Genomic DNA, 24,810 nt, shown 5'->3' on the forward strand with positions numbered 1-24,810 from the left:
CTGCTGACTCTAATGTGATGTGGGAGACCTTCCATGATAAGACCCTGAACGTTGGTGAGGGTTGTGTTGGTGTTGCCGGTGTTCCCAGAAGGAAGTGTTTCATCTCGCACGGCACCCTGGATATTATCGAGAGGAGTTGCAGCACACAACTTAGTGGCAACTCCAGTCTGTACTGGGAACTGAGAAGAATGGCTCTGAGGGCAGATAAGGAGGCGTTTGTTAGACGAATTTCTGAGCAGGTGACACACCATCTGTGGTCCAGTGACCCACATCCTGCTTACAGAGGGATCGAAGCATTACGCGCATCTGAATCTGTTCCTCAGAGACTTGCAGTCAGGGCGGGTGATGGGACGGTCCTTACGGGTGACACTGCAGTTGTGACCCGGCTACTTTGAGCAGTTGTTTAAAGCCGACCCTCCAGCTAGGACGTTGGGCATCTCTGGGCCTACTGATCTCGAAGCAGATCCTCCGATCAGCTTTGAAGCACCCAGTCTCACTGAGATTGTACGGGTGGTGAATCAGCTGTGGGCAGGAAAGGTCACAGGGAGGCACATGTGAAATGAACAGGCACAGAGAGGCCCAAACACCAAGGGAAACTAAAAGTAGGAAAACAGAACATACTGCAGGGAGCAAACACAAGGGACTGCAAGTTAAATACACACAGACATGGAAATGCATGGGATGGCCGGATGGGTACGGGTGCTGGCAATAAGTGCTCATTGAATGAGGGGGGTTTTTGTACATGAATGCTAACCAGGTGTAATTTCTCCTGCTGTTTAGTCGGTGTTTAGAAAGTTATGAAGTGGCTTTAGGTGCTGTCTGGCTGACTTGCCAGCCAATTTCACTTTGCCTCAGACAGGGGGCGCCGATGGTGATGCTCGCCTAGGGCGACGCATCGGCTAGGACCGGTACTGTCCAGGATGAGAGCCTACAAATTCGGAGGTGGGCCCACATGGAAAAAAATAATTTCATTACCCACTGAGTCTGAATAAAAACAGCCCCCCCCCTCGCCCACACCGCATCACCCCCAAAGCTAAGAACACAGTATCAGTCAGACAAGGCTACTTGCTGACAAACCACATTACTGCACGCTCACTATGGTCAGTCCTATCAAGAGCTAATGAAGATGGATTTGACACAAATTGCAAATCTTGCAATTAAATGTCAGCTTTAAGGTTCATATCACCTAGACAAGAATGCAGGAACTGAATATCTTTGTGTGGTGTAAGTACTACAAGAGGTCTGATATTCTGGCAAAAAAAAATATATGTCTGCGGCTTATTTCGATGCAGAAATGCAGTCTACTCCTGAGAAAGAGGTAATTTCATTGAATGATGTGTAACAGGTTGGAGGTGGATAACGTGCTCAGAATCTGAGACTAAAAAAAAAAAAAAAACTACCAGCCTGAAAATACCACCTGAACTTGAATGTCTGAGCCCCCCGCCATTTTAATGTGTCTCCGCCCAGACCTGCTTATTATTGCAGCTATTATTAAATATCTGGACTTAACTGCAAATGTCAGTACGTTAATGAACACGGCCCAGGAGGTGCTACAGTAATCGTTAGACCCGCAGCAATCTTTCTGGGTGTGCCGCATTTCCCCAAAGATGCCACACCCAATTTCAGGAGCTAGACTATGCGAAACAGCTCACAGCAGAGTAAAAAGTCACCAGTAACTAACCAAATAGCATTGGCTTTGAGGAAAAAGGCACAGGACACCTGTAACCAAGGGCATAAGACTGAGTTGAGATTTCGGGGGTTGAGGTCTTCACCAATTTACGGGGGTCCAGGGGGGTAATGGCTGTTTTTGATTATTGGGGGTGGGGGGTCATAACCCTCGTCATTCCCCATATTTTACGCCCATGCCTGTAAAACATTCCAGATTAATACAAACATACTATAACACGCGAGTTAAAAATTCAGGCCAAAAACATAATTATATTCAGAATTGCCGATTAACTCTGTATATCCCAAACAATCAGGCGAGTGCAGGGAGGTTCAGCTCATCCTCATGTAACAAATGCCAGATTAGCTAAATAATGCCATATCCACGTTTATTTAACATCATTCTGTTTGCGTGGGAATCTAAGTCGAAATCACACTTAAATCAGCCTGATTCAAACACAGTTCCGTGACGGCGCGTCAGCACCAATTGTCTGGCATATAGTTTTACACTATTTGAGTGTCCGAACATTTCTATTTGGTGCACCGGGAACCCGTCCCCTTGCCAGTGTCACCTCCACCAATGGGGCCCCGGTGGAGAGCCGATCGGGGCCGGGCTCGCAGGGCGTTCTGCCCCCGCCTGGCGCACCGATGGGCGGCGCCTTCGCGCTCTCGACATCTCCGGCTGTAGTTTGAACACGCTGCGGGTCCGCTCTGCGATTCCTCTGGGAGGCTGGAGTACCTCCATTCGGGATTTATATACTGGCAGAGTATGCCATTGCTGTCGCGGATCAGGGGGTGATTCGCGGCGATGGTGGGGTTGCTGCGCGCCGACGTCCTGCGGACCGGAGCCCGGCGTGCTCTGGCGTGTTACAGTGCGACTCCGAATAAACTATTTTCAAAGGTAAGTCGCAAATCCTGGGCTCTTTGATATCAATCAAGCGATAATGTAATATTGTGTACTCTGCATTTTGCAACTTTTTAGCAGGATTCGGTTTCAAAATGTCGATGCGGCGTTGTTTCCCACGTCCGGAGTCAGACATCAAAACTGCTGTCAAAGTTCGCGAGTTTTAGCGAGTTTCTCTTTCTCAGATCCGAAGGACAACGCATCCGCACGATCGGACGATATTCAGCCACTCCCAGGGACTAAGAGTTGGGTAAAGTTCGAGTTTTGCTAATGAACAGTCTGCCGGATCTTCGTTTAACCGGCGATCGGGTCGCGTCGACGTGAAAAGCGGCTCCGGTGCAAATCCAAGCCTCGATGTGTTATTGCGACGAAGTTTCCTGCGTGAAATTTCTTGGGTTCGCTGCGGAGGCTTAAAATAGTGGTGTTGTGGGTGTTATGGGCGTTGGCTTATCTTGCGTTTTCACAAGCAGAACTATCTAGATAACGGAAGAAACCGATAGAAGCAGTCACCAGGTGAGCCCGGTGCGGTGGCCGGGTGACACGGCAGCCACTTCATTATGTGCTAATGAGGGTTTAATACTGATCGCCTGGGTTTGCACATAATGGTACGCTGGTGGCTTTGACGTGACCCTAAGTTAAGGAACAAGCAAATTCGTCCGTTACAGATGTCACCCGTCTATGTGCGCTAGTAGCATCTTTGTATCTTTATTTATCATCAAGGATGGTGAATCAATTCCTGCCAGCTAGGCCTATATTAGGAATGGCTGTTTTATTTTGCTGACTCAGATACTTACTTATAATTGTACGAAACGTACAAGTTATCCGTTTAATTACCAAGTAGTTTTGGCACCAGTGTTCCCAATAACCACAACCAGGGGCGCCGCCAGAAATCTTGGGCCCCATGAAAGATTACAATTTTGCCCCCCCCCCCCCTTTTTGCGAAAAGGTAAAGCCCCTAACAGGGCCCCATGTCAGTGCTGGGCCCCTAGAATTGTTCTAACCTTTCCCCCCCTGGCGGCGCCCCTGACCACAACCCCACGAAGATTAAATCTCAAGTTGTGCACGTTTGCTGTATTTAATAGTAGTATCATTAACGAGCCGACCAGTAAAAGTCAGGTACTAATAGACTTTTGCGGGGCGTCTTGGAATGAGCAACACATCCTTTGTGCAGTTTTATAGATTTAATCAATACAACCTGAAACCTCAGCCGACATTAACAGTGGTTTAAAAACCAAGAAAGGGCACGTAGAGAGTAATTCTCAGTCTGTTATAGATTTTAGATGATAATATGCGTCCTGGCTGTGACGGTAATGGCACAGCGCTGACATTTGAAGCCATAAGGTGCTGTGAACTCGCTGATTGCCTTACGAGACGCTGTGCAGTGCAGGCTGTGTAAATCCATCCCATCCCGCCTGTAAGCCAGAGGAAGGGCGAAGACAGTGACGGCGTGACTGCGGATGCCTCCGTGTAACAGGAACCGCGTATTCACTCTGAATGACTCATTGCTTCTGTGCAGATGAGAGAGGCGTGTTGGTAGAAGTTCATAGGTGTGTTTATCCTGCTCCAGCAACTACAAAAGGTGTTCAGTCGCTCACCCACACATTTCAGTCTCCATCTCCCAAACCTCAGGCAGTTTGGAGGACGCTAACCCAACTCTCGCTGTTTTTTTTTTTTTTCTACCTGCACTAAAGTATTCATTTCCGTGTTTACCAGGCATTTGTCTCTCTTATGCTACATTCCCTGAATTGCTAGTTTACCTATTCATTTATTTTTTTAGGATCGATGAAGTTCTGGCACCTCTTCGGTGTCCCTGATTACTGTCCGAAAAAACAAACAACTATGCTCCATTAATCTCTCAACTGCCCTGGGAAGAAAAACTGGCCTCCTTCATTTCCAGCTGACGAGTTAATAACGGTCGTACAGATTAATACGACGATTCCTTGACTGGGCAGGGTTTGTTGTTCTGTGGCTCCTGCTAGCTATGCATGTTCGTTCTTCTTGTTAAGTGATGAAATAAAAATGATTCACTTGTCCTCCTTGCAGACCACTAAACGATAACAAAGGAACGGTCCCCGATCGATATTTCATCATTATAGAAGCTCGCGGCGGTTGCTGACGGAGTGGAGTCTTTGGGAAAAATCTGCTGGACGGACCATATGCTTGCGGCGTTGAGGGCGGAGAGGCCAGCCTCGTGCCTGATTAAAAAAACAAAACGCACCGGAGTCAGCTTCCTGTGAGAAGTGCAATCTGCTTCTAAGCGATTTATTTTCCTTCATGGTGACACCAGCTGGCAGTGAACAGGATGCGGTGTGCCCACCAGACCATGGATTCTGCATTTCCTGCCCAAGGAGCAGAAATCCAAATAAGACGGTCTGTCACTTTCGCTCCGGCTCCGCTAGTCCGCGGGCTGGTGGGCGGAAGGCTGGCTCTCATCTGTGTGTCTTCTGAGGCGGGGGCAGGCCGCCCGTTTTTAGGGACATCCCGCTGTAGGTGCTTTGGCAGGAGAGGCAGGCTCTGCCTCGGTTGGTGTCAGATGGGTTTAGGAATTAGCTTGTGTTCGTGGGGGTAACCGAGACGACTGTGCAGAGAGTGGGGAAAATAAATGGTCATAGGACCGTTTTTCATCATTGAGGTGTAAAGGTGTAGTTAAGAATGGAGTATGGTGGAGCATTATGGAGTATGATGGAGTATACAGAGGACAGATTCAAGAATCAGCCCCCGTGCACCTGCATGCTGTGTAGTTTTGAGTGACACCCTCCTGCATGGAAGTGAGAATATTCTGTAGCTTGTTGTTGCCCCACAGCTGGTTTTGCTGATTATTCATTTTCCACCTGTAAGCAGGAACCTCTCACTGTCCTGTATGGCTGCTGGAGGGGTTGGGGTCACTCAGCATTCACCAGAGGCTCCACGGGGGTCATATTTCAACCGGGACTCATAAAGGGAGGGACGTGGGGAAATGAGACCATCTATCAGCGAGACGGACGTAATCACCGGCCTGCTGCTTTCAGCCTCAGTGTGAAACCACACATACGCACCTGACTGAGTGGCGCCTAACGGGCCACAGGCATCAACGAGGGCTCCAGCAAGATTTCCCAGCATCCTTTGATGCGTGATGCTCGTGCCAGCCATGGGAGAAAAGACGATGTCCCAGAACTATGTCCCCCATGGAAGGGCAGCCACCTCCGTAGCTCCTCGCTGTATTCAGTCCTCGCCATCCTGGGGTGTTTGTTGACTCACCGCCGCTGTAAACAAACGGGCAGGCGGGAGCAGGAAATGCAGATGGCCACCTGCTGTGTCACCATGGCGCCGTCTGTCTGGGCATGTGACCGTGCACCGCATAGTCATGTGACTACTCTTCTGGAACAGAGATGCGTGTGCTCCACTGGAATAAAGTGTTCCGGTGGTTTTGGTACGTGCCATGGGGGAGGTGTCGTTTGATTTTCCTTTGACCGCAATTTCTGCTTCTGCAAACAGCTTCTGTGTAACATCGGCCGATATTAAATGTATGTCGCAAGCAGGAAGTATGGCTGTGACACCCCCCCACCCCACTTGAACAGTAGGGATTGGTGGGTCATGATTCAGCAGTGTGGGCCACCCTTCCGATTGCGGACTTGGATGGGATTTGGACATCGTTGGCAAGCATCATGGAGACGGGGACGAACTTGAACCCAGGACTACTGTGCAATAACTCCGTGCTACACCTAGAGGGAATTGCTTGTTCTCTAGTCAGTCCTTCATGTTGAGCTGGGGCACTGATTGTACTCAGTGCTTTGCAGCTGCAGCTACTGGAACATACTCAGTGTGGCCGGTATCGATTTAGGTTTTTGTGCAGGGGAGGTAGAGGACCTGTGAAGCATCGCGGGTGAGGCGAGTGTCCGAGCCTCTCACATTCCGTAGAATCTGCCGTTACCCCGGTGACAAACTCTACGGTAGTGACAATACCAGAGGGATGGGACGGAGCATAGCTAATAATAGCGGTGAGGTCAATCCGGTTGTGCTTGACGTCAGCGGCTGCCACCTGTAACAGTTCCCCCTCCTGCCGGCAACTCTGTGGGACCGAAGCCACCCAGGACACGGAGGGACGCCCACATCAAAGGCGCCTTTTTTTGGAAGCTCGTCCTACTTTCCCAGAAAACCTCCACCTGAATTATCTCAGCACTGAGTCTGTGCTTCACGCTGGCTTCCTGCGTGACTCGGAACAGCTGCGCTTTTTTCTAAAAAAACATTTAGATACCGGTGCTCATCTTGGGAAGCTGCCGCCACACCGACGCGAAACTGTCACTCACAAGCCGTCTTTGTCCTGTTTGGCCTGGGAAAGGTGCGTCTGCACGACCAAGCGTCCAAGAACTACAGTTTTAATGGCATGTTGTCAGCTGCTATTTTGCATTAGCGGATGTGCAGAGAACTCTAAGCACTTGACCTTTGAACCGCAGTCCCAGAAAGGACAGTTAGAGTGAAGCTACGCTCCGTCGCCCGGGTTACGAGGTCAGTTCCTGGGAGGGGTGGCTCCGTTTGGATTTCCTGACTCTCGTTGTCTTAATTGAACTGGACCCTTGCTGCTTACCATCTGGTCTGACAAACTGAGGATTTTTAAGAAGCTCTTAATTAACGGCTGCGGGATTTATTTCAAGACTCTGTTCCCGGGGGAACAACTTCTGGTCTCAAGTTAGCGACACAAGTCAAGTATCCCCAAGGCGCATAAAACGAGACGGTTTCATTTGTTTTTGGAGTGCACTGAAAACTGGAGGGAAGCATTCTGATTGGAGGTTCTATTTGTTGGCAACAAACACGGGTTTACTTGTCGGACAAACGTTGCGCTGCTTGTTTCTGTTTATCCAGCTGGAAGGGGCCGAGGATCCGAGTTTCCAGTGCTTTTCTTGGTTTCGTGACACCCAGCTAGCCTCAGTAGCTTGATCCGATAACGACCGTCTTGCTTGCGTCATTTTTATCGCCTCCCGAGGAGAGTGCTTCTTTTATTAGCCACACCATTAACATTTCTGGGGTCCGACGTGGCCGCGTTCCCCTTTAAATTGCTGCCGCACAGGTTCCCGGCGCCGGATCAGGTGACCTCACCCGGCTGGTTAAACATTTACCCCTCTGGCCTGCAGAAGGTTCCGTGTTCTCACATGTGACACTGGCAGAGTGAAGGATTCAGGCCAGGATCCAATGCCACGCCTCACTTGAGGCTGTGCAACGATCTGTTCACTCATGTGTTTATCATTCAGTAGGAAAGCACTCACCGTCAGATATGCGTCACTTTCGTAGTGAGCGGTGCACCAGGTGGCAGGACGGCTACCACAAAAAAACTCAGTTCTCCTTTTTTGCATTTCAGATCATCTCTGAGAATCCCACATGCCGGCTACACAGACTTGTCTTCTGCAGCACTTTAGCGCCCTCTAATGGTACGTCGCAGTACTTCGGCTAACGGGAATCTTCTCTGCACTGAGTCTGGTTTCATCTCTGAGCTCTTTCACACCGCAAGGGTGTGAGTTCCTGCCTTCACTCTGTACCCAGCCTTGCACTTTTCTTGGCATCCCAGACCTCTCTGTGGAGTACAAGCACGGCCGGCCAGCGCTGACACTCCCCCTGCCCTCCCGGAAGGAGTCCTGCCTCTTCTTCCTCCGCCCCATGCTGACGACCGTGGGAGACTTCCTGCGTGATGTCCAGAAGGAAGACCCAGGGGTCAGCCAGGCCACTGTTCTCACCACAGGCGAGTGGAAGACCGTGTTTACTTCCTTAGCACCTTCTCAGTTCCTCTCCTCTGCTGTAAATATAGAGGTTTCCTATACAGATGCTTGATGACCTTTTGGTACCCCCCCTGCAGGTGGAGAGCAGGTGTCCAGAATGACGTCTATGGACGCCCTGCTCAGGAGCGACTTCCAGCTGGTGATGAACGACGTTACCTACTCCGTACGCTGCCCTGCCCGAGGTAATGCCCTCATCCAGCTCCTCCTCTTCATACCGGCCTTGCCATAAAATCTAGTCTCTATAGCGCCTCCCTAGTGGAGGGGCTCGCATTGGTGCTGAAGGCTCTGTGTCTGCTCCGGGTGTAGAGAAGGGCCCGTCCGAACACCTGACAGACGTGGAGGACATGAAGACGCTCGTGCACATGCTGCACACAGCCGTACAGCTGCCCACTCACCACCTGCGGCAGGAGAGAGATCTTATGCAGAGGCTGGACTTCCTCCGACAGGAGCTCGTGCCCATGGAGCAGGTAGCCTGATTGGCTGATGCCGTGCTAGCGCCCTCTAATGGCATTCTGGGTACTAAACTCTGTGTTTGGGGCAGGCGAAGGCTCAGATCGCCCGTGGGGCGGAAATGCGGTCGGCCCGGCTCTTGTGGGGGGGCTTGGCCCTGCTGTCGGCGCAGGGTGGCGCTCTGGCCTGGCTCACCTGGTGGGTGTACTCCTGGGACATCATGGAGCCCGTCACGTACTTCCTGACCTACTCCACTAGCATAGGTGCCTTCGGCTACTATGTCCTCACCAAGCAGGTACGTCGTACAGCCCCAGAGACCAACCACAGCACCACCATCAGATCGAAATTAAGGATAATTGGGGGAAATTTAATTGGGGTATTTAACTGCTAATTATTCCCAGCTTATTACTGGACTAGTAGCAGACTAAGATGGTCTCCACATTCGGAACAAATTAGTCCACACATGTGGTCTTAGTGCTCAGGCTGCACAGATTCTCACTATAGATAAGACCTCATGAGGCAGCACAGGACTAAACAGGATAGTGGGTGTAGGTGCAGAGACGCCTGCACCTTTCCCACTCTCCCTCCCTCGTACCCCCCCCCCCCCCTCCCTCGTACCCCCCCCCCCCCGCTAATACTACTGCCCTTTGATTCCCTCCACCAGGATTACGTCTACCCGAGCGTCAAGGACCGGCAGTTCCTGGACTACTTTTACAAAGGGGCCAAGAAGCAAGCCTTCAACGTGCAGAAGTATAACCGGCTGAAGGAGGAGGTGGCGCTGGTGAGTGGCCAGGCCTGCGGGGTGGGGGGTGGGGCTTGGGTGGGGGGCGGGGCCAGTGGCACGCCTTCTCATGCCTCTGCCCTTGTTCCGCCAGGTGGAGGATGACCTTCGGAGGTTGAGGGACCCCATCCGGCTGCGGCTTCCCCTAGAGCAACTTCAGGCCCAGCACTGAAGCGGCGGCACGCCCGTCGGCCCGTGGCCGACCTGCCGAAAACGCGAGGAACGGCTCAGCAGAGGCTGCTGGGCACTGAACCACCTCAGCCATCTCAGCACTAGGCTGAGTGCTGTGCTCCGGCAAGTCGGCCACACGTCCAACGATGCAACATTTCCACACAAGGAGAGCATGAAAATAAAGTTTTTTGTTTTTTTTTTTTGCATTATGGACATCTTGTACCCATGTCAAATATATCCATAGTAAACATGGCCATTTCACTGGCAAACTGCTGACTTGTTAATCCCACATATGCCTCAGTGAGTGTAAAAACCACTCAAACCAGTTTTCAGATATTTGCATTGTGCCAGTAGTCGCATTATGTTGTGGGTTAAATACAGAACAGAATCATGAAAAGTTGTTTAAAAAAACAAAAAAAACAAACGGTATAAACCTGTGGTGTTAAACATTTACCTTTCAGCAATTTGCATGTTATACGCTGCGTTCCGTTCTACTCCAGACGTTTGCATCATAATGTGGAAAAACAGGTTGATGTTGCCGTTCACAGCACTTTTAAATATTACTGACACATCAAATAGATCTACTTCTTATAAAATATGTTGATTGTTTAAAGCAGCATTATCCCAGTGTTTTGCAAAACCATAAACTGTCTGAGGGTCCCTGCTTGGGAAACACTGCTCTGAAGTCCTGGAAGTAAAAATCCTGACCAAGATTTTGTGCCAACTGACCAGCTGAGTACTGTGTCTGTGACTCTTTATGCACAACTGGTTGGTTGAAACAAAATCTTGGTCTGGATTTTTACTTTCTAGACCTGGGGTCTGTTTCACAAAGCAGGATTTCTTGCTTAGCCAGATAACTTGCCAGATTTAAGGTAGTCTGGGCTAAATAGACCTTATTTTCATCCACTTACATTTAGCCCAGACTACCTTAAATCTGGCTAAGCAAGTAATCCTGCTTTGTGAAACAGGCCCCTGAACTATACACATCTGCTATGTGGACATCTTCAGCAAGCTTGTAAACAGGGCAGTATTTTTTTCCTAATTTTCCTACAGCAGTCAAAACCACTATATCTTCACTAATGGGTTTCACTGTCAGATACCAGCATTCATCATTTTACACCAGTCCACCATCAGCACATTTATAAGATGGAGTTTTAATTATTGCTTTCCCCGGGAATATTAATATACTAAAATTAAATGCATTGTAATTTTAGGTGTTCTCCTGTACAGTGAGTGATGTGCATCCATCTATCTCCTACTCTCTAGGGCTGGGGTGGGCAATCTTATCCGCAAAGGGCCGGTGTGTATGCAGGTTTCTGGGAAAACCTTTAGGTCAGCTGTTCAAACCCAGGTCTGAGGACTCTTCAGCCTAGTAATCTAATTAGGGAGTTGCAGCAAAAACCTGCATACACACCGGCCCTTTCTGGATAAGATTGCCCACCCCTTATCTAGAGAGTAGGAGATAGATGGATGCACATCACCCCCTCTACAGGAGAACACCTAAAATTACAATCCATTTAATTTTAGTATATTAATATTCAGAATTAAAGATCAGAATTCTTCCAGATTCAAAATCTGCATGAGGCAACTTAATAATAGATACTTTATTGATCCCTGTGGGCAAATTCTCTTTCTACTACCCCCATTGGCACTCAGGGAGTGGGGGGTTAAGGGCCTTGCTTATGGACCTGCAGATGTGCCAAGGCCAGGCTCGAACCAGCAACCTTCTGATCACAAATACAGGGAGCACAGGGGGGTCAATTTAGACCCCAATAAGCCTAACTGCATGCCTTTGGACTGCAAGGGCAAAAAACCAAAACACTGTACAGGGGAGAATAAACAAACTCCTCACATACACAGTGGCTTCAAACCTCTGATCCATAGAGGAGCAGCAACATGCCACTGTTACGGCTCCCTCCCCCGTTCGAAACAAGGGAATTTCATGCCGTTCCATCACCCCCATGGACAGCAGGGGAATAAGGTCCCCGTCACGGCCTTCCAAACCCCCCATTGATGATGCTGGATTTATCCCCGCGGTGACAGGCACAGCTGGGCCGCAGGAGGCCCCGTCACGCATGGTTTACCGCATCGCCGCAGCCGCCAAAGCTCCTCGCACAGCAGGGGACCCGCTGTCTTAATGCGACACGCTAGCACGCTAGCATAGCGCAAATAAAACCAGGCCGATAACGTTAAAATGTAAGGATATACCGTTACCAACCAACACAGCAGGATGTTGACGTTGACTTCAAAGGGATATCTGGTTGGGTGGGGGTGACATGGTGCTTTGACTTCACTCCCCCCAACTAAATTCTGACATATCAGCATAGACAGAAACGGGCCCCTCTCATTGGTTCCAACGTCTGATATTACTCAGCACGTCCCGATTCTGCTGAGCTGTCTCTGAACTGCAGTGTTCAATCAGTGCTGCTTTCAACTCGGACAACCGTGCCGACGCCGAGATTAAACGGCCATCGAGCGACTCGAAGACGGATCTCGGCTGCTCATCAGCCCGTGAGGATCTGCGCCTCGGCACTAAAAATGGTAAAAATAGTGAAAAATACCTTCCGAGACACAGGCAGGCAAAAGGCAGGCTGGGAAAGAATAGGACAGCTTCTGCATACCCCTAATCTCTGTGGGGCTGCGTGAGCAGACCATTATGAGACCGCTGATTAGAAACCTCCACTGGTAACAACCGATTGAAATATGGTGCTTTATTTATTATTAAATACCCAGTACCAAAGGATTCCTCTCAAGCTGTACTTAACCAAGCAAATGTAGCTAGAGGTGTGGATAATAGTAATCACTAGATCAATTAGGATGCAATCTATCTATTTTCTGTACCCGCTTATCCTATCCTGGGGGGGGGAGCCTATCCCAGAGGCTACAGGTACAAGGCAGGGAACAACCCAGGACAGGACGCCAACCCAACACAGGGCACACTGACACAGCAGTGACTCAGACATGCATACTTATGGGCAATTTGGTAACTCCAATCAATCTCAGCATGTTTTTGGACTGCGGGGGGAAACTGGAGTACCCAGAGGAAACCCTGTGACGATACAGGGAGAACATGCGAACGACACTACAGAACCGTGCCATAGACTCGAACCCTGGTCCCAGGGGTGTGAGGCATCAGTGCTGTCTCCTAGGAGACAATTAATTAATTAGTCTCAATCACTCATTAAGTAACGACTGGGCCTGGGAACAGTTCTGGGAACAGTTGTGCACACAGAAAAAGCTCAGCACACTCGTATACATTGATATGAATATTCATAAGGGTCATGTGACCTTGCAATTAGCAATGTGCTCATTACACTGGGTGTTTAACACCACAGGTTTATACTGTTTGTTTTTTTAAACAACTTTTCATGATTCTGTTCTGGCCTTTGGCAGTTAAGCTGTGTCATTTAATTTATTTGCAGTAAAACAATCACACTGGGGGCTAAGGGCACGGCTGCTGAACCATCAGCTTCTACTGGTTTCATTAATTCATCTAGTCATTTATTCATTCATTCATTTAAAGTCATAGTGGGTAGTTTTCTTGTCACTGGTAATTGTGCATTCATCTTGCTCGATCGAAACGCTCACTTTTCATCTAAACTGCAAAGAATAATTCACAAATGTTTTGGTACAAAATATGGTTTAGCTAGCTAAAAAATTAATTACAGAAGATTTACTTCATTTAGAGAAGAATATTTTGCTGAAAAAGGCTATTTCACCATAAGGTGGTAAGGATGGCAGTCTAATTTTTTTTTTTGCTCATAGATATTCAGCCAGGGAGTAGATCCCCAAGTGAACATCACTAGAAAAACAGCACCTCATACCCGCATATGGGTCACATGATCCATGTCCATGCATACATTTCTCTGACCTAATGGGTAAAGTGGTGCAGGATTGGGGCAAGATCTTCAAGGAAAAGACACTAAACATAAGCAGTCAAACAAGAAACATCAATGCAACACTGCATTAAAAAAAACATTGATATGAAATAGGCTTTATAAACATGTAGGTGGAAAACAGTTCTGGGAACAGTTGTGCACACAGAAAAAGCTCAGCACACTCGTATACATTGATATGAATATTCATAAGGGTCATGTGACCTTGCAATTAGCAATGTGCTCATTACACTTGGTCCAGATCAACTTTGCCACCATGAGCTCGGATATCCTTATTCCTGTGACGTTGGCGTAGTGCCCGCATCTGTGCCAACCATCCCAGGTGCCCTGGCATCACAGCTCCACTTTATCTTCGTACTGACAAATGCAAGAGGCTCTCTGGCTGTCCAGGTAGGGCTTACACCCCAGGTGCATGACGGCGTCGAACAACAGTCTGACTGCCGACTCGCAGGCTGAAGGGCACAAAGCAGGAGATCAAGTGTGAGTCATGCGGTAGGAGGCGTTACACATCCAGCAATTTCAGGGGCCAGTGAAAACAGAACGTAATGGAAGTTCTGTTCGGAAGAGTCGTATTGTGCAGCTGAAATATTTGGCAAAGAATTTTGGAAGTGAAATATTTGGTTCCATTTTGGAATTTAATTTGACAGTTTCATTTTGAAATTTTGGATTCGAATCATTTTGTAGTGTTTCAGTTCTGTTTGGGAACAGACTTGACTGAGATCCATATTGGAAATCGTTTGGTAGGATTTGATAGTTTAGTTATTGAAGTGAAATATTTGGCAGAGTTCGTCACATTTTGCAATTTCTTTCAACTGAGTGCGACTGTGGATAACAATAAAGCAAAACCAAACTCTTTAAGCAAATCTGCTTGCCGGCGCACTATTTCCACACTATTAACTCAGCGATTCTCAACCCATGGGTCCACGACCCAAATTCGGGTCGCGGCTACTTGTGAAACGGTCGCAAAGCGGAGTTGGAAATGTAAGCATTTTTAATCTAGCAAGCTCCTATACCAGGGGTGGGCAATCATCCAGAAGGGGGCGCTGTGTATGCGGGTTTTCGCTGCAGCTCCCTAATTAGATTACTAATTAGCGGACTGATTGGCTGAAGAGTCCTCACACCTGGGTTTGAACAGCTGACCTACAGGTTACCCCAGAAACCTGCATACACACCGGCTCTTTGCGGATAAGATTGCCCACCCCTGTCCTATGCTGGTCCACGATCAGATTTCCCAGCACCAATCCTAGAATTAACCTATATAAACTGGTCTTGGATTTGCAAATGCTGAAGCGCAAAACTAGTGAACACTCAACCAATCCAAGAAGCCAAACCACAAACGGTTAATTTAAAATTCACTTGCACATCCAATCAGATTTGTGCAATATATAGGCATTGATTGGCGTAAATTGCAGAGTGCGCTGCGTGCTTGATCACAGTGGTAATTTAGCTATACTTGATATAGGGTCGTGACTGAGCTGGTATAGTAAAGATTGGGTCGCGGTGCAAAAAAGGTTGAGAACTATTGTTCAAACTGAATATTAGTAGCAAGGGAGCCCTTGAAACCAAAGACTGAATTAGCCATAACAGACACTACACACTGTAATCTCAGCCATCGGTTGTTTTTGGGCAGAGGATTCCAGAAAGGGTCGCATACCTTGTACGCTTTGAGACAATCCCAGCGTGCGCTGCACGTTCCGGCAGATGGTCTCCAAACAGACCTGGAACTGCTCGTCACAGTCGTGCTTGTGGCTGCCACAAGTGTCATAGCATCGGTCATGCTGGTTACAGCACTTAGTCATGGAGGGGATGCCGATGTCAAACTAGGAAATGAGATGGGAGTGGGGAGGGGGGGATACTATGTAATGATGCTGAAATGTAAGTGCACACTGATTTAAACCGTTGAAGCTACAGCACTGACTGGCTGCTTATCATCTACAGAATCATCTCATGTTGAATTCCCAACATGACGCCATTTTATTCTAAATACATCAATGCCCCTTGAACACTATATAGAAGAGAAGATAAAGTATTACTAAACACATATCATAACTGCAAAGTTTGACTGTTCCATTTTAACAATACTCACCCTGCCAGTTACTGGTCACTGATAACGTACCTGAAGCCCAAACACTGGAGATCCGCATCCGTTCGGCGGTGGGGGTTTATAACCGCGGCGAGGCGCCGGTTTATAACCTATGTAAGATGGACAGAAATGCTTACCAAGTATCACGTGAAAGCTGCATAGCAAACCTAAAACAGATAACAGTTTTAGCACGACTAAAATATATGATCATTTTAAACCGACACCAAATGACTAAGGGTCATAAAATCAGCTTTAAACTGCAGCATGCAGGGATGCATATAGACTGACTCCCGGTATAGGTGTAAATATACTCTGATACGTACCGTCGCTGCATTTATAATGACACAGACCGTCTTCCCCTCCGAACAAGTCCAGGGCGGCGTTCAGGTACGTGTCTATCTTATGGACGCCGTTCCGTATGGTTTTCAGAGCCATTCGCCAGTCCGGGGTTTCCGGTTCGCCGTGGTGATGATTGCCGGAACACAGGCGACTCATAAACCCGAAGGAAAGCAGCAGGGCGAAGACGGATATGAAGATGTAGTGCATGATCAGCCCGCCGCCGTCCCTGTGAACTAAAGAGGGCATTTTAGGCGTTTGGCTTTACTCCGCCGCCTGATTTTCAAATATCCGTCTAATATTAGTCGTCTCTCAAAGCCAGATTCATCGGTCAAACAGCGACATCAAGACTCGCCTGGGTTAATCTGACCCGTCACCTACGGTTTGTTTGCGCGGCCACTTGTCAACATGGTTATTTTGAGGCGAATTACTGCTTCCGGGGTGTGTAATGCATGTGACAGCACAGACATTAAGATGACGTGGTGCTTCGATCACCTGTGTCAGAAGGGCACACCGCTGGGTCCGAAAGCGACCCGCTATGTTTCCCAGCTTCCGAAGCGTCTGTAATCCGTAGAATGCGAAAAATGCGTAAATAAAGCTACTCGCTCGTGTGTCCGGAGTGTATTACTTTGCAAAAATTTGAATAAACTTGCTACATACAAATCGTAGCGATGCAAAAGGATACCTAAATAAAGCCGTGGTAAGCACTGAAGCACCGCGGAGCGCAAATTTGAAAAAAATGAAACTATGACGCAATGCGTATTCAAATACATACTATGTTACGCAATATACGTAGCTCACTACCTGCAGTGATGGATTCATTTGGAATGAACCACATCTGCAAGCCATCGTTGTGCACAGCGGTGAATGAAAATGCATAATATATAAGGCATCCATCACGTGTGTATGAACATTAAATTAACCCTATTTATATAACATCACATGTATTTTCTAACAACTCTTTCTAAAGCACTTTTTAAACTGTTAACTTGGTGATACTCTCAATCAACAAGCAAAAATGTGACATTTAGCAACACCAGACTAGTTTCAGTAATAACTTAGACTTTATTCAAATTATTCGTGAGACAGACATCTACCTTGGCTACCTTAATATTTTAATAAGACTTCTGTAGGTCCAAACTGTCAAAATTAAAATATTTACAAACTCGCTCAATAAAACAAATTGACGTCCATCTTCAGAGAAGTTCTGACAGGTCACGGATTATGTTAAGATGCTCTTTACAGTGCAGTCAATGTTCCTCCCCTAGGGAATTCCTCAATTACGGGTGCAGGCTGCAGTGCGACTCCGCGAGGCACTGGCCTTTCTACCAGTTGCCTGAAGGGGGCAGCATATCTTTAATGCGGCTTTCGAGAAAAAAAAAACTATTAATATAACATGAAAATGCTGTAAACTGAACAATGTAGATCTAGGAGAGAGAGAGAGCTTGTGCAAAACACTGTGCATTCACAGCCAAACACCCTCTGGAACCCCACGCACCTCCCCCCAAGAAAAGTGTCTTATTCCAGGTAAAGGGGGGGGGGGGAATGCAAGTTGCACTCAGTAGTATCTGGAAGCTGGCTGTGGTTTTGGTTCATCAAAGTGCACAAGGTGATTTCCAGGGAGGGAAGCAGGGGTCGGCCATCTTAGATGAACTTTCACAGTAAGGCTAATTCCATCCCCTCCCTCATAATTTCTTATTTACCTTCAGTTGTATTTACATGGTTTTCCTTAAAAAAATGTGGCTGTGCATATATGCACACACACAGCCTTGATATATATAATTATCTGTATATATATATATATATAGGAGTCCGGCTAGAATGAGCTCATCCCCCACGGTACAAGTTGTTCAGTCTCTCTAGCTCTTTGCAGTTGTCCATGTTCATAAGGTCTGCCTTCCTGCGCAGCCGCTCGTCTCTGTAGACCTTGGCGGCATACAGTAGGTCGGTTTCTGGATGGGGGGGGGGGGGGAGAGAAATCAGTCAGCAAGCAGAACCTTTGCAGGTCAGATGCAGCGAAAACGTCACAGTTTCATACAGTTGGGAAATGATTAAATCCAGTACTAGGAATAAATGACAGTTTAAACGAAACAGGTGATGGAGCCATTTGTAGAAGCTGATGTGCATCCGCCATGGAGACCTACTTGTCTGCTTCTCCTTCCAGCAGTTGTTTCGGACGTTGGAGATGTACTCATCCTCGACGTTCTTCTCAACCTTCTGCAGAGCCGAGCCCTTGTACTCAGAGCGGAAGTCCCTGGCGACGTAGTAATCTATGCGCAGGTTCTCCGTCTGACGCTTGACGGTCTGCCCTGTGGACCTGGAGACGCGAGAGGACAGAGATGTGTGCGGATGTGGACGGAGGCATTCAGCAGGACAGCCCATGTCTGAAGGACCCGGGGGACACGCCAAGGGCCGTAAAGGAGGAATGCAGGGTCCGGGAAGAACACAAGTGCCTCACAGCTAAATTGAAACATATCACAGGTGTAGTTTTTGAGGGCGGGGTCACCTACGGTCTGGAGTAGAGGCTGTATGGAGGATTGGACACCATCAATTGACTCAAAATGGACACCAGGATCAGCACCACGATGGGCATTAGCTGGATGAACATGGAGAAGCCGCCCTGGAACACAAACAAGAAAGGGTCAGTTTTTCACAAGACAGAGCCTCTGTGTGAACACTAGGGGGCGACAGAAGAGACACTCACATCTCCCCTCTCCTGCCTCTCCTGCCTCTCCTGCCTCGTGTGGTTGCTGTGGTGGTGACTGTACTGCGTAGGGCCATTAGTGAATGTGTGAGCACTCGCTGAAGAAAGAAAACAGTCAATCAATAATACAAATGTATTTGAAAGAAAAAAGAAAAAAAAAAAAACACCAGTAGCACACTGCAGGAAAAATGGAAAACTGAATTGAACTGAAAACAAAACTGCAGTAACCACCGAGGGTTTTACTGTCATCGTCTAGTTTTCCCTCAGAGACTTTACAGATTATTTATAAGCTTAAGAATTATTATTTTAAAAATTGCTCAATCGTTCTTTGATAGGATACCAAAGTGCCAGAAGGTTGTGAGGTCATGACCTGATAACATAGAAAAGGCGGTTATATAACAAACAGGAGCACTTTAATTCCGTGGGTGTAATTGGTTATTCATTTTTCTGAAGTTAAGTGAATGGGTGCTCTCTCCCTCCCTCCCTCCCTCCCTCTCTCTCTCCCTCCCTCCCTCTCCCTCCCTCCCCCTCCCTCCCTCCCCCTCCCTCCCTCTCCCTCCCTCCCTCTCTCTCCCTCCCTCTCTCTCCCTCTCCCTCCCTCCCTCCCTCTCTCTCCCTCCCTCTCCCTCCCTCCCTCCCTCCCCCTCCCTCCCTCCCTCTCCCTCCCTCCCCCTCCCTCCCTCCCTCCCCCTCCCTCCCCCTCCCTCCCTCCCTCTCCCTCCCTCCCTCTCTCTCCCTCCCTCCCCCTCCCTCCCTCCCTCCCCCTCCCTCCCCCTCCCTCCCTCCCTCTCCCTCCCTCCCTCTCCCTCCCTCCCTCTCTCTCCCTCCCTCCCTCCCTCCCTGGGTTATGTGTTATTCTGCCCTTTTGGGGACATTTCTTTCAGCCCTCACAAGGCGAAACATAATTTTATTAAAATCTGTGAATGTAATCAAGAAACTAAGAATGTCAAAAGACTTTTTTGTTCTGTTACTTATAGTTAAAGGGAAAGAGATTGGTTGTCATTGTTGACACACCACAGCACTCAGTGCACAAAAACGAAATATGTGCTCTGCATTTAACCCATATGTGACATTGCTCAGGGTACCTCGGAGGTATTTGGCTGGGTAGGGGTTAAGGTCGTCATTATTTGGATTAGGGTTTTGCCCATAGAAATGAATGGAGGGTCCCCACAAAGAAATGAGTACAGGTGTGTGTGTGTGTGTGTGTGTGTGACAGGACGTACAGGATGGGAAGCCGCCTCCGAAAAACATGTTGAACAGGTCCTCGGGGGTGATGTCCGCCTCGAAGCCCCGATGGAAGTCGAAGTTTCCGTGGGCGTGGCCCGAGCTGGCTGGCTCCTCCCCTCCCGTCAGGTCGTACTGCTTCCGCTTGGCTGGGTTGCTGAGCACCGCGTAGGCATTGCCGATCTCTGCGGGACAGAGGCCAGTGGCCGTTCGGGCCTGTCACACAGAACACCTCCCCGACCTTCCCCGGGCTCGAGCCGCCACAATCCGTGCCCCCCCCCCCCCCCTCTGATAAATAATCTGAGCCGGCTCAGTCATACGAGAACCCGTCTCCACCCTCACACTGAGCGCTCAGCTCTCACCCCATGCTTTTCAACCGAGACACCCAAGGATCAGCGAACGCCACGCGACTTGAAACGCGAGATACGCCGGGCGGCTCACTTTTGAAGGCCTCGGTGGCTCCGGGGGCGTGGTTCTTGTCCGGGTGGAACTTGAGCGCCAGCTTCCGATAGGCCTTCTTCAGGTCCTCCTCCCCAGCATCCTTGGCGACTCCCAGAACCTCATAGTAGTCCTTGCACTTCTTTATCCTGTGAGAGCAGCCAGCCGTGGGTCAGTGCATGGTTAACTGCTGTTAATCTGTCATCATCCATTCATATAGTTTTTCAGTACTGGGTAGCGGGGAGCCTGGAGCGTATCCCAGGCAGCGGGGGGCGGGGGGGAGCGAGACGCTGGACAACATGCCAGCCCATTGCAGGCCACACACACACAAACAGTTCCACACTATCATAAACTTTGTCACCTAATTGCGCGTCTTTTGACCGTGGGAGGAAACCAGATCAGCCAGACGACACACGATACCGGGCAAGCTCTACACACGCCGAGCAGGATTTGAACCCCTAACCCTTGAGCTGTGACCTAATATATAATTAATCACTGCAAAACTGGACAAAAAAAAAATACACTGCCGTCAAACACGCTTTTACGGGTGTCTGGAAGTAAAAGGGCAACCCTCAAGGGGTCAAATAAGCCCCCAAAGGCTGTGAAGGGGTGTTCGTGCAACACATGGCACAAGTTGCATAAGCCGCCGCTGCTATAGAAAGACCCAGTCATCGCAGGTCCCCTTAGGCCTGCCTGGAGCTACCGCAAGCACGTAGCTCGCTGCGACCACCCACCCCGCGGGGTGCAACAAGAAGTGGCAGACATCCCCCACTTGGGGGCCAGGACTTAAATTTCGACCCTATCCATTCAGGGGTACAGCCAACTTGGACTGGGTTTCCATAGTGACAGCCTGCACCTGGCAGCAATGCTGTGACTGGCTAGTCTCCAGTGGCCAGGTCAGAATCCTGAGTAATCGCCACCTGGTGACGCAGAGTGGGATTGCTCACAAAAGCAGGAAAGCTATAACCGGGGCTGCAGCGGTTTCACACAGCACACCTGGACCTGTGCCGGCTGGCAGGTGCGATGCACGCATCTCTGAGCTTTGGCTCTTACGTAACCTCGCTGTGGGGGGTGCGTGCGTGTGTGTGTGTGTGCGTGTGTGTGTGTGTGTGTGTGTGGGTACAGCCCAGTCTCACTGTATGGGTGATTATTCATTACACCCTCTACAGATTAGACATGATGAAAACTCTCCATCAGTTTTATGCTCTAAGACGGTGGGTAAAGAAAAACTCTGTCCATTAAGGCTGTGCACATCCGATACATTTGTCCTTATGAGCAATTAGAGACAGAAAACGCCAGTTTTTGATGCAACGCTGAGGTTTGGAAGAAGAAGACTTGGTGCTTTGCATCAGCTACCCCACCCTGATGGGAAAGACCGACACCCCACAGCTTGTAAAACACACTTTACGCTGTTACACACGACTTACTGGGCATTTCCAAAACACTGCATTGTGCTCTCTGTACATCTCTACTACGATCGGTTTCAAAATTTACCAAATTTAAAGTATTTTGGTACAATGTAACCCAGCATCACTCCAACACCAAAATGAGGGATTTCAACAGTGGATGATTCCTTAATAAAATTCTTTTTCATTCCATCCAAAATATTCGACTTAAAATCAAAATGATCATCTCCCTAACTCTGTCTGATATTTAAAGCTGATTGATCAGTTAGACAACTTGGGATCTTTTGCATGGAATTTTAGCAGCACAAAAGCTGGATTCTCTTACTGAAGAAAAAAAAAATCCCAAACCAGACCAAGTGATCACACGTTGCTGTGTAAGACAGCCTGGGATTGTCCCCCACACGATCACATGGCAATGCGGCAGGAGACCTATGGCACGAAGGACACGGGTCTGGGGAAGCCGGCATGGAGCCGCACTCACTTTTGCACCCCTTCCGCCTGCTCCTTGCTGAAGGCCTTGGCCGTGTCTCCTCCCGCAGCCTCCTGGCTCTCGCTCTGGGGCCGGGGCGAGTCCCCGTTGGGGCTGCTCGCCGGCCGCCTGCAGTAGGCCCCGTTCCCCGCCGAGTGGCCGTTCTTCGTCAGCACATCCAACAGCGCTGGGGAAAACAAACAAAGTGTGTCAGTATCATTTGGGTCACTCAGCTCCCTCGATCCTATTTTAAAATCGCACAAAGACACTGAAATACTCCCACAACTCAGCTGTAGCCACAACGGCAACATCAGTGTCAGACAGAGATGACTTAACTCCCTGGAATCACTATGCTGTGAATCCTTCCTTCTCTAACTCCACATTGTTCTACAGGAAAGAAGACATTACATAATCCTGGGCTGTCCTGTCTCATGCAGACAGTTTACACTGGCAGCCACAAATGCTGACCCCAAACTACCAAGCTGCAGACCCTAAAAGACACAATCTACACCCTCCCACCCAACCTCCCTCAGCAGGGGGGGGACACCGAGGTCCTCCCACAGTGACATTCATCCCGCACTTCGAAACATTCGTCTGCCAGAACAACACAAGCCAGGCAAAAATCAGTGAATCCTCACCTGGCGGACAGTGACGAGCAGGAAACAATCCTTCTCACGTTGCTGAAACCTACACATCTGCTCCTCTCATCAAAGACACATTCATTACAAACTACAGATCTTAAAAATCAATGCTACACTTCACCCATCTGCATCTCAGCCCAAATAACTGCAACTCCTTTAGCATAGCCGCTAATTCTCCACACCTCTACAGTCAGCTTTGGGTCAGTCATTGAATTAAAGGATTGCAAGTTTACAACCAGCCCAGCATTAATCTCCTTTACTTCTTCCCATTTGCTCCAGTTACCTCTTCCAATCTCTACAGTATCTTCATCCTGTACTTTTCCCTTGTTAAATTTTTTTTGTGCAATTACCTCTTTTTAAAAGTGCTAAGGCGTCGCCAAGAGACTCTTCCATTTTTAGACTCAGCCTTCTAGGCCTCGAATCTGGCAGACGCAAATTGAAATGTTCAACCGCAGCTCCACACATACCCAGGACACAGTTCCTACATACAAACCTACTGTTTCTATTTCTTGTTTTTATCTGTTTGTTACTGCCGAGAATGCCATGCACTCATTTCCAATAAAGGACTGCTGTAAGCCACTAGATTACATTCATTTTCTCTAACTGGGGCCATCAGAAGAATTATCTGATAGCATAATCCTCAAAGATGGACTGACATCATTAAAACAGGATAGACATGAAAATACAGTCAGACTGTCAACAACATACTGGCCCTGATGCCAGTCGCTAATCAAACGGCTGCTACACCAGCATATCCCTACAGTATAAGGTACTAACACAAAAAACAATAAATCAGAATTAAGTCAGAAAATAAATCACAGGTCTTACTGTCCTGTGTATGGCAGGGACCTCCAAGTGAAAACGATGTTCGATCCAGTTATAGGTAACAGCGGGAACGGCTAATCCCTCTTGGATGGATAAGCAGACGTAGACATTGACAGATGGCGGAATGTATGGACAAGGATTGATCGATGTATGTATGAATGAATGAATGAATGAACGAATGACCAACAGACCAGTCTCTGTTTATGTTGTCCTTGCAAAACCGCCCAACAGAGCTGTCGCGTTAAAATATTTCTTCTACAAACACGCCAGGTTATTATTTAATTGCTTGCCTTGTCATATAAGATGGGACACCGCATAAGCCGCCGGAGAACCGTTTCTGGAACCATCGGGCCTCACGGTAAGATATGCCGGCATTAGACGCAATTCAATACATTCGACTCCGTCCGACGTGCTTCCTTCATTTTACGGCAACAAATCGATCGACTACCTAATACAATAATAATACTGTTAAAACGACACTGTCTGGGAAGTAAAAGCGGCCAAGCCCGCCTGTCAGCTTCCTAACTACGCCACTTAGCCGGTCGCTTGTGCTCACATAGCTAGCTATCAGCTAGCCGGCTAAGCTAATAGGCAGAACATGTAAAACGCCGCTATCTCCCACGAAAGAGCCCAGCTTACCCTTCGCTTTTTCGGTTGGATATAGTTTCTCCGCTTTATTTAGGAATTTCAAAGCCTTCTCCTTATCTCCAGCTTCAAATGCTTTAGTTGCTATATTAATACATTTCTCTGCTTCGTCCCTGTTCCCTTCCATCTTTCTCGTCTTCCTCCTTCTGCCTCAAGCCAAACTGACAGCAAAGACTGCAGAAGAAACCACCGCGGGATTGAAATCCTACGTTTCGTATCTTTTATCTCCACCCTTTAAATCCACGTATTAAGACTTTTAGATATATAGGTATCCAAATTTAATTATGGAAGTTTAAAATATATTTGAAGTTTGTCTTGCACGTCGTTTTTTGCTTTGTTTTGTGATGAATCGGCATTTGCAGTTTCTAAATGAATCCGTCCGTATCCGTTAGACATTGGTAATCGCGTCATTGAAAGCAGGAAGT

At 48.3% G+C, this 24,810-nt stretch overlaps 3 protein-coding genes across 5 annotated transcripts; 1 reads left to right on the forward strand and 2 right to left on the reverse strand.

The window, feature by feature from the left end:
* The first annotated feature begins 2,266 nt into the window (after window positions 1–2,266).
* On the forward strand, window positions 2,267–10,331 carry LOC111837445 (mitochondrial calcium uniporter dominant negative subunit beta). Its single transcript, XM_023799517.2, has 8 exons — window positions 2,267–2,566; window positions 7,902–7,971; window positions 8,109–8,279; window positions 8,394–8,498; window positions 8,623–8,783; window positions 8,858–9,061; window positions 9,431–9,547; window positions 9,642–10,331. The coding sequence occupies exons 1-8, from the start codon at window positions 2,474–2,476 to the stop codon at window positions 9,717–9,719; spliced, it is 999 nt and encodes a 332-aa protein (XP_023655285.2). The 5' UTR covers window positions 2,267–2,473; the 3' UTR covers window positions 9,720–10,331.
* Window positions 10,332–13,638: 3,307 nt separating this feature from the next.
* pla2g12a (phospholipase A2, group XIIA) lies at window positions 13,639–16,821 on the reverse strand. 3 transcript variants are annotated; one of them, XM_072707032.1, is made up of 6 exons: window positions 16,719–16,821; window positions 16,529–16,594; window positions 16,021–16,269; window positions 15,731–15,807; window positions 15,269–15,434; window positions 13,639–14,066 (listed from the first exon to the last, which is right to left on the reverse strand). In XM_072707032.1, exons 1-6 carry the CDS (start codon window positions 16,804–16,806, stop codon window positions 13,948–13,950), a joined length of 765 nt encoding a protein of 254 aa, XP_072563133.1. In that variant the 5' UTR covers window positions 16,807–16,821; the 3' UTR covers window positions 13,639–13,947. The 3 variants fall into 3 exon arrangements, with proteins under 3 accessions (XP_072563133.1, XP_072563134.1, XP_023655202.2); XM_072707033.1 differs by lacking the exons at window positions 16,529–16,594; window positions 16,719–16,821 and adding an exon at window positions 16,389–16,515; XM_023799434.2 differs by lacking the exons at window positions 16,529–16,594; window positions 16,719–16,821 and having other exon boundaries at window positions 16,021–16,497.
* A 257-nt stretch (window positions 16,822–17,078) lies between these two features.
* On the reverse strand, window positions 17,079–24,606 carry dnajb14 (DnaJ heat shock protein family (Hsp40) member B14). Its single transcript, XM_023799433.2, has 8 exons — window positions 24,380–24,606; window positions 22,287–22,461; window positions 20,403–20,548; window positions 19,961–20,146; window positions 18,738–18,835; window positions 18,544–18,653; window positions 18,178–18,350; window positions 17,079–17,985 (listed from the first exon to the last, which is right to left on the reverse strand). Exons 1-8 carry the CDS (start codon window positions 24,510–24,512, stop codon window positions 17,861–17,863), a joined length of 1,146 nt encoding a protein of 381 aa, XP_023655201.2. The 5' UTR covers window positions 24,513–24,606; the 3' UTR covers window positions 17,079–17,860.
* Window positions 24,607–24,810: the final 204 nt, after the last annotated feature.

This window comes from Paramormyrops kingsleyae, chromosome 25 (assembly GCF_048594095.1).
Source record: "Paramormyrops kingsleyae isolate MSU_618 chromosome 25, PKINGS_0.4, whole genome shotgun sequence".
Classification (NCBI taxonomy): Eukaryota; Metazoa; Chordata; class Actinopteri; order Osteoglossiformes; family Mormyridae; genus Paramormyrops; species Paramormyrops kingsleyae.

Coding starts and splice junctions, on each gene's coding strand:
- pla2g12a (XM_072707032.1), bottom strand. CDS start 16,806: ATGTATTTGAATACGCATTGCGTCATAGTTTCATTTTTTTCAAATTTG. Junction 16,270..16,528: donor GGTGTGCCCTTCTGACACAG/GTGATCGAAGCA, acceptor TGCCCTCTTTAG/TTCACAGGGACGGCGGCGGG. Junction 14,067..15,268: donor ATTGTCTCAAAGCGTACAAG/GTATGCGACCCT, acceptor TGTGCCCTTCAG/CCTGCGAGTCGGCAGTCAGA.
- dnajb14 (XM_023799433.2), bottom strand. CDS start 24,512: ATGGAAGGGAACAGGGACGAAGCAGAGAAATGTATTAATATAGCAACT. Junction 20,549..22,286: donor CAGGCGGAAGGGGTGCAAAA/GTGAGTGCGGCT, acceptor CTGCTCTCACAG/GATAAAGAAGTGCAAGGACT. Junction 18,351..18,543: donor TACAGCCTCTACTCCAGACC/GTAGGTGACCCC, acceptor TCGCGTCTCCAG/GTCCACAGGGCAGACCGTCA.
- LOC111837445 (XM_023799517.2), top strand. CDS start 2,474: ATGGTGGGGTTGCTGCGCGCCGACGTCCTGCGGACCGGAGCCCGGCGT. Junction 2,567..7,901: donor CGAATAAACTATTTTCAAAG/GTAAGTCGCAAA, acceptor TTTGCATTTCAG/ATCATCTCTGAGAATCCCAC. Junction 8,499..8,622: donor CGTACGCTGCCCTGCCCGAG/GTAATGCCCTCA, acceptor CTCCGGGTGTAG/AGAAGGGCCCGTCCGAACAC.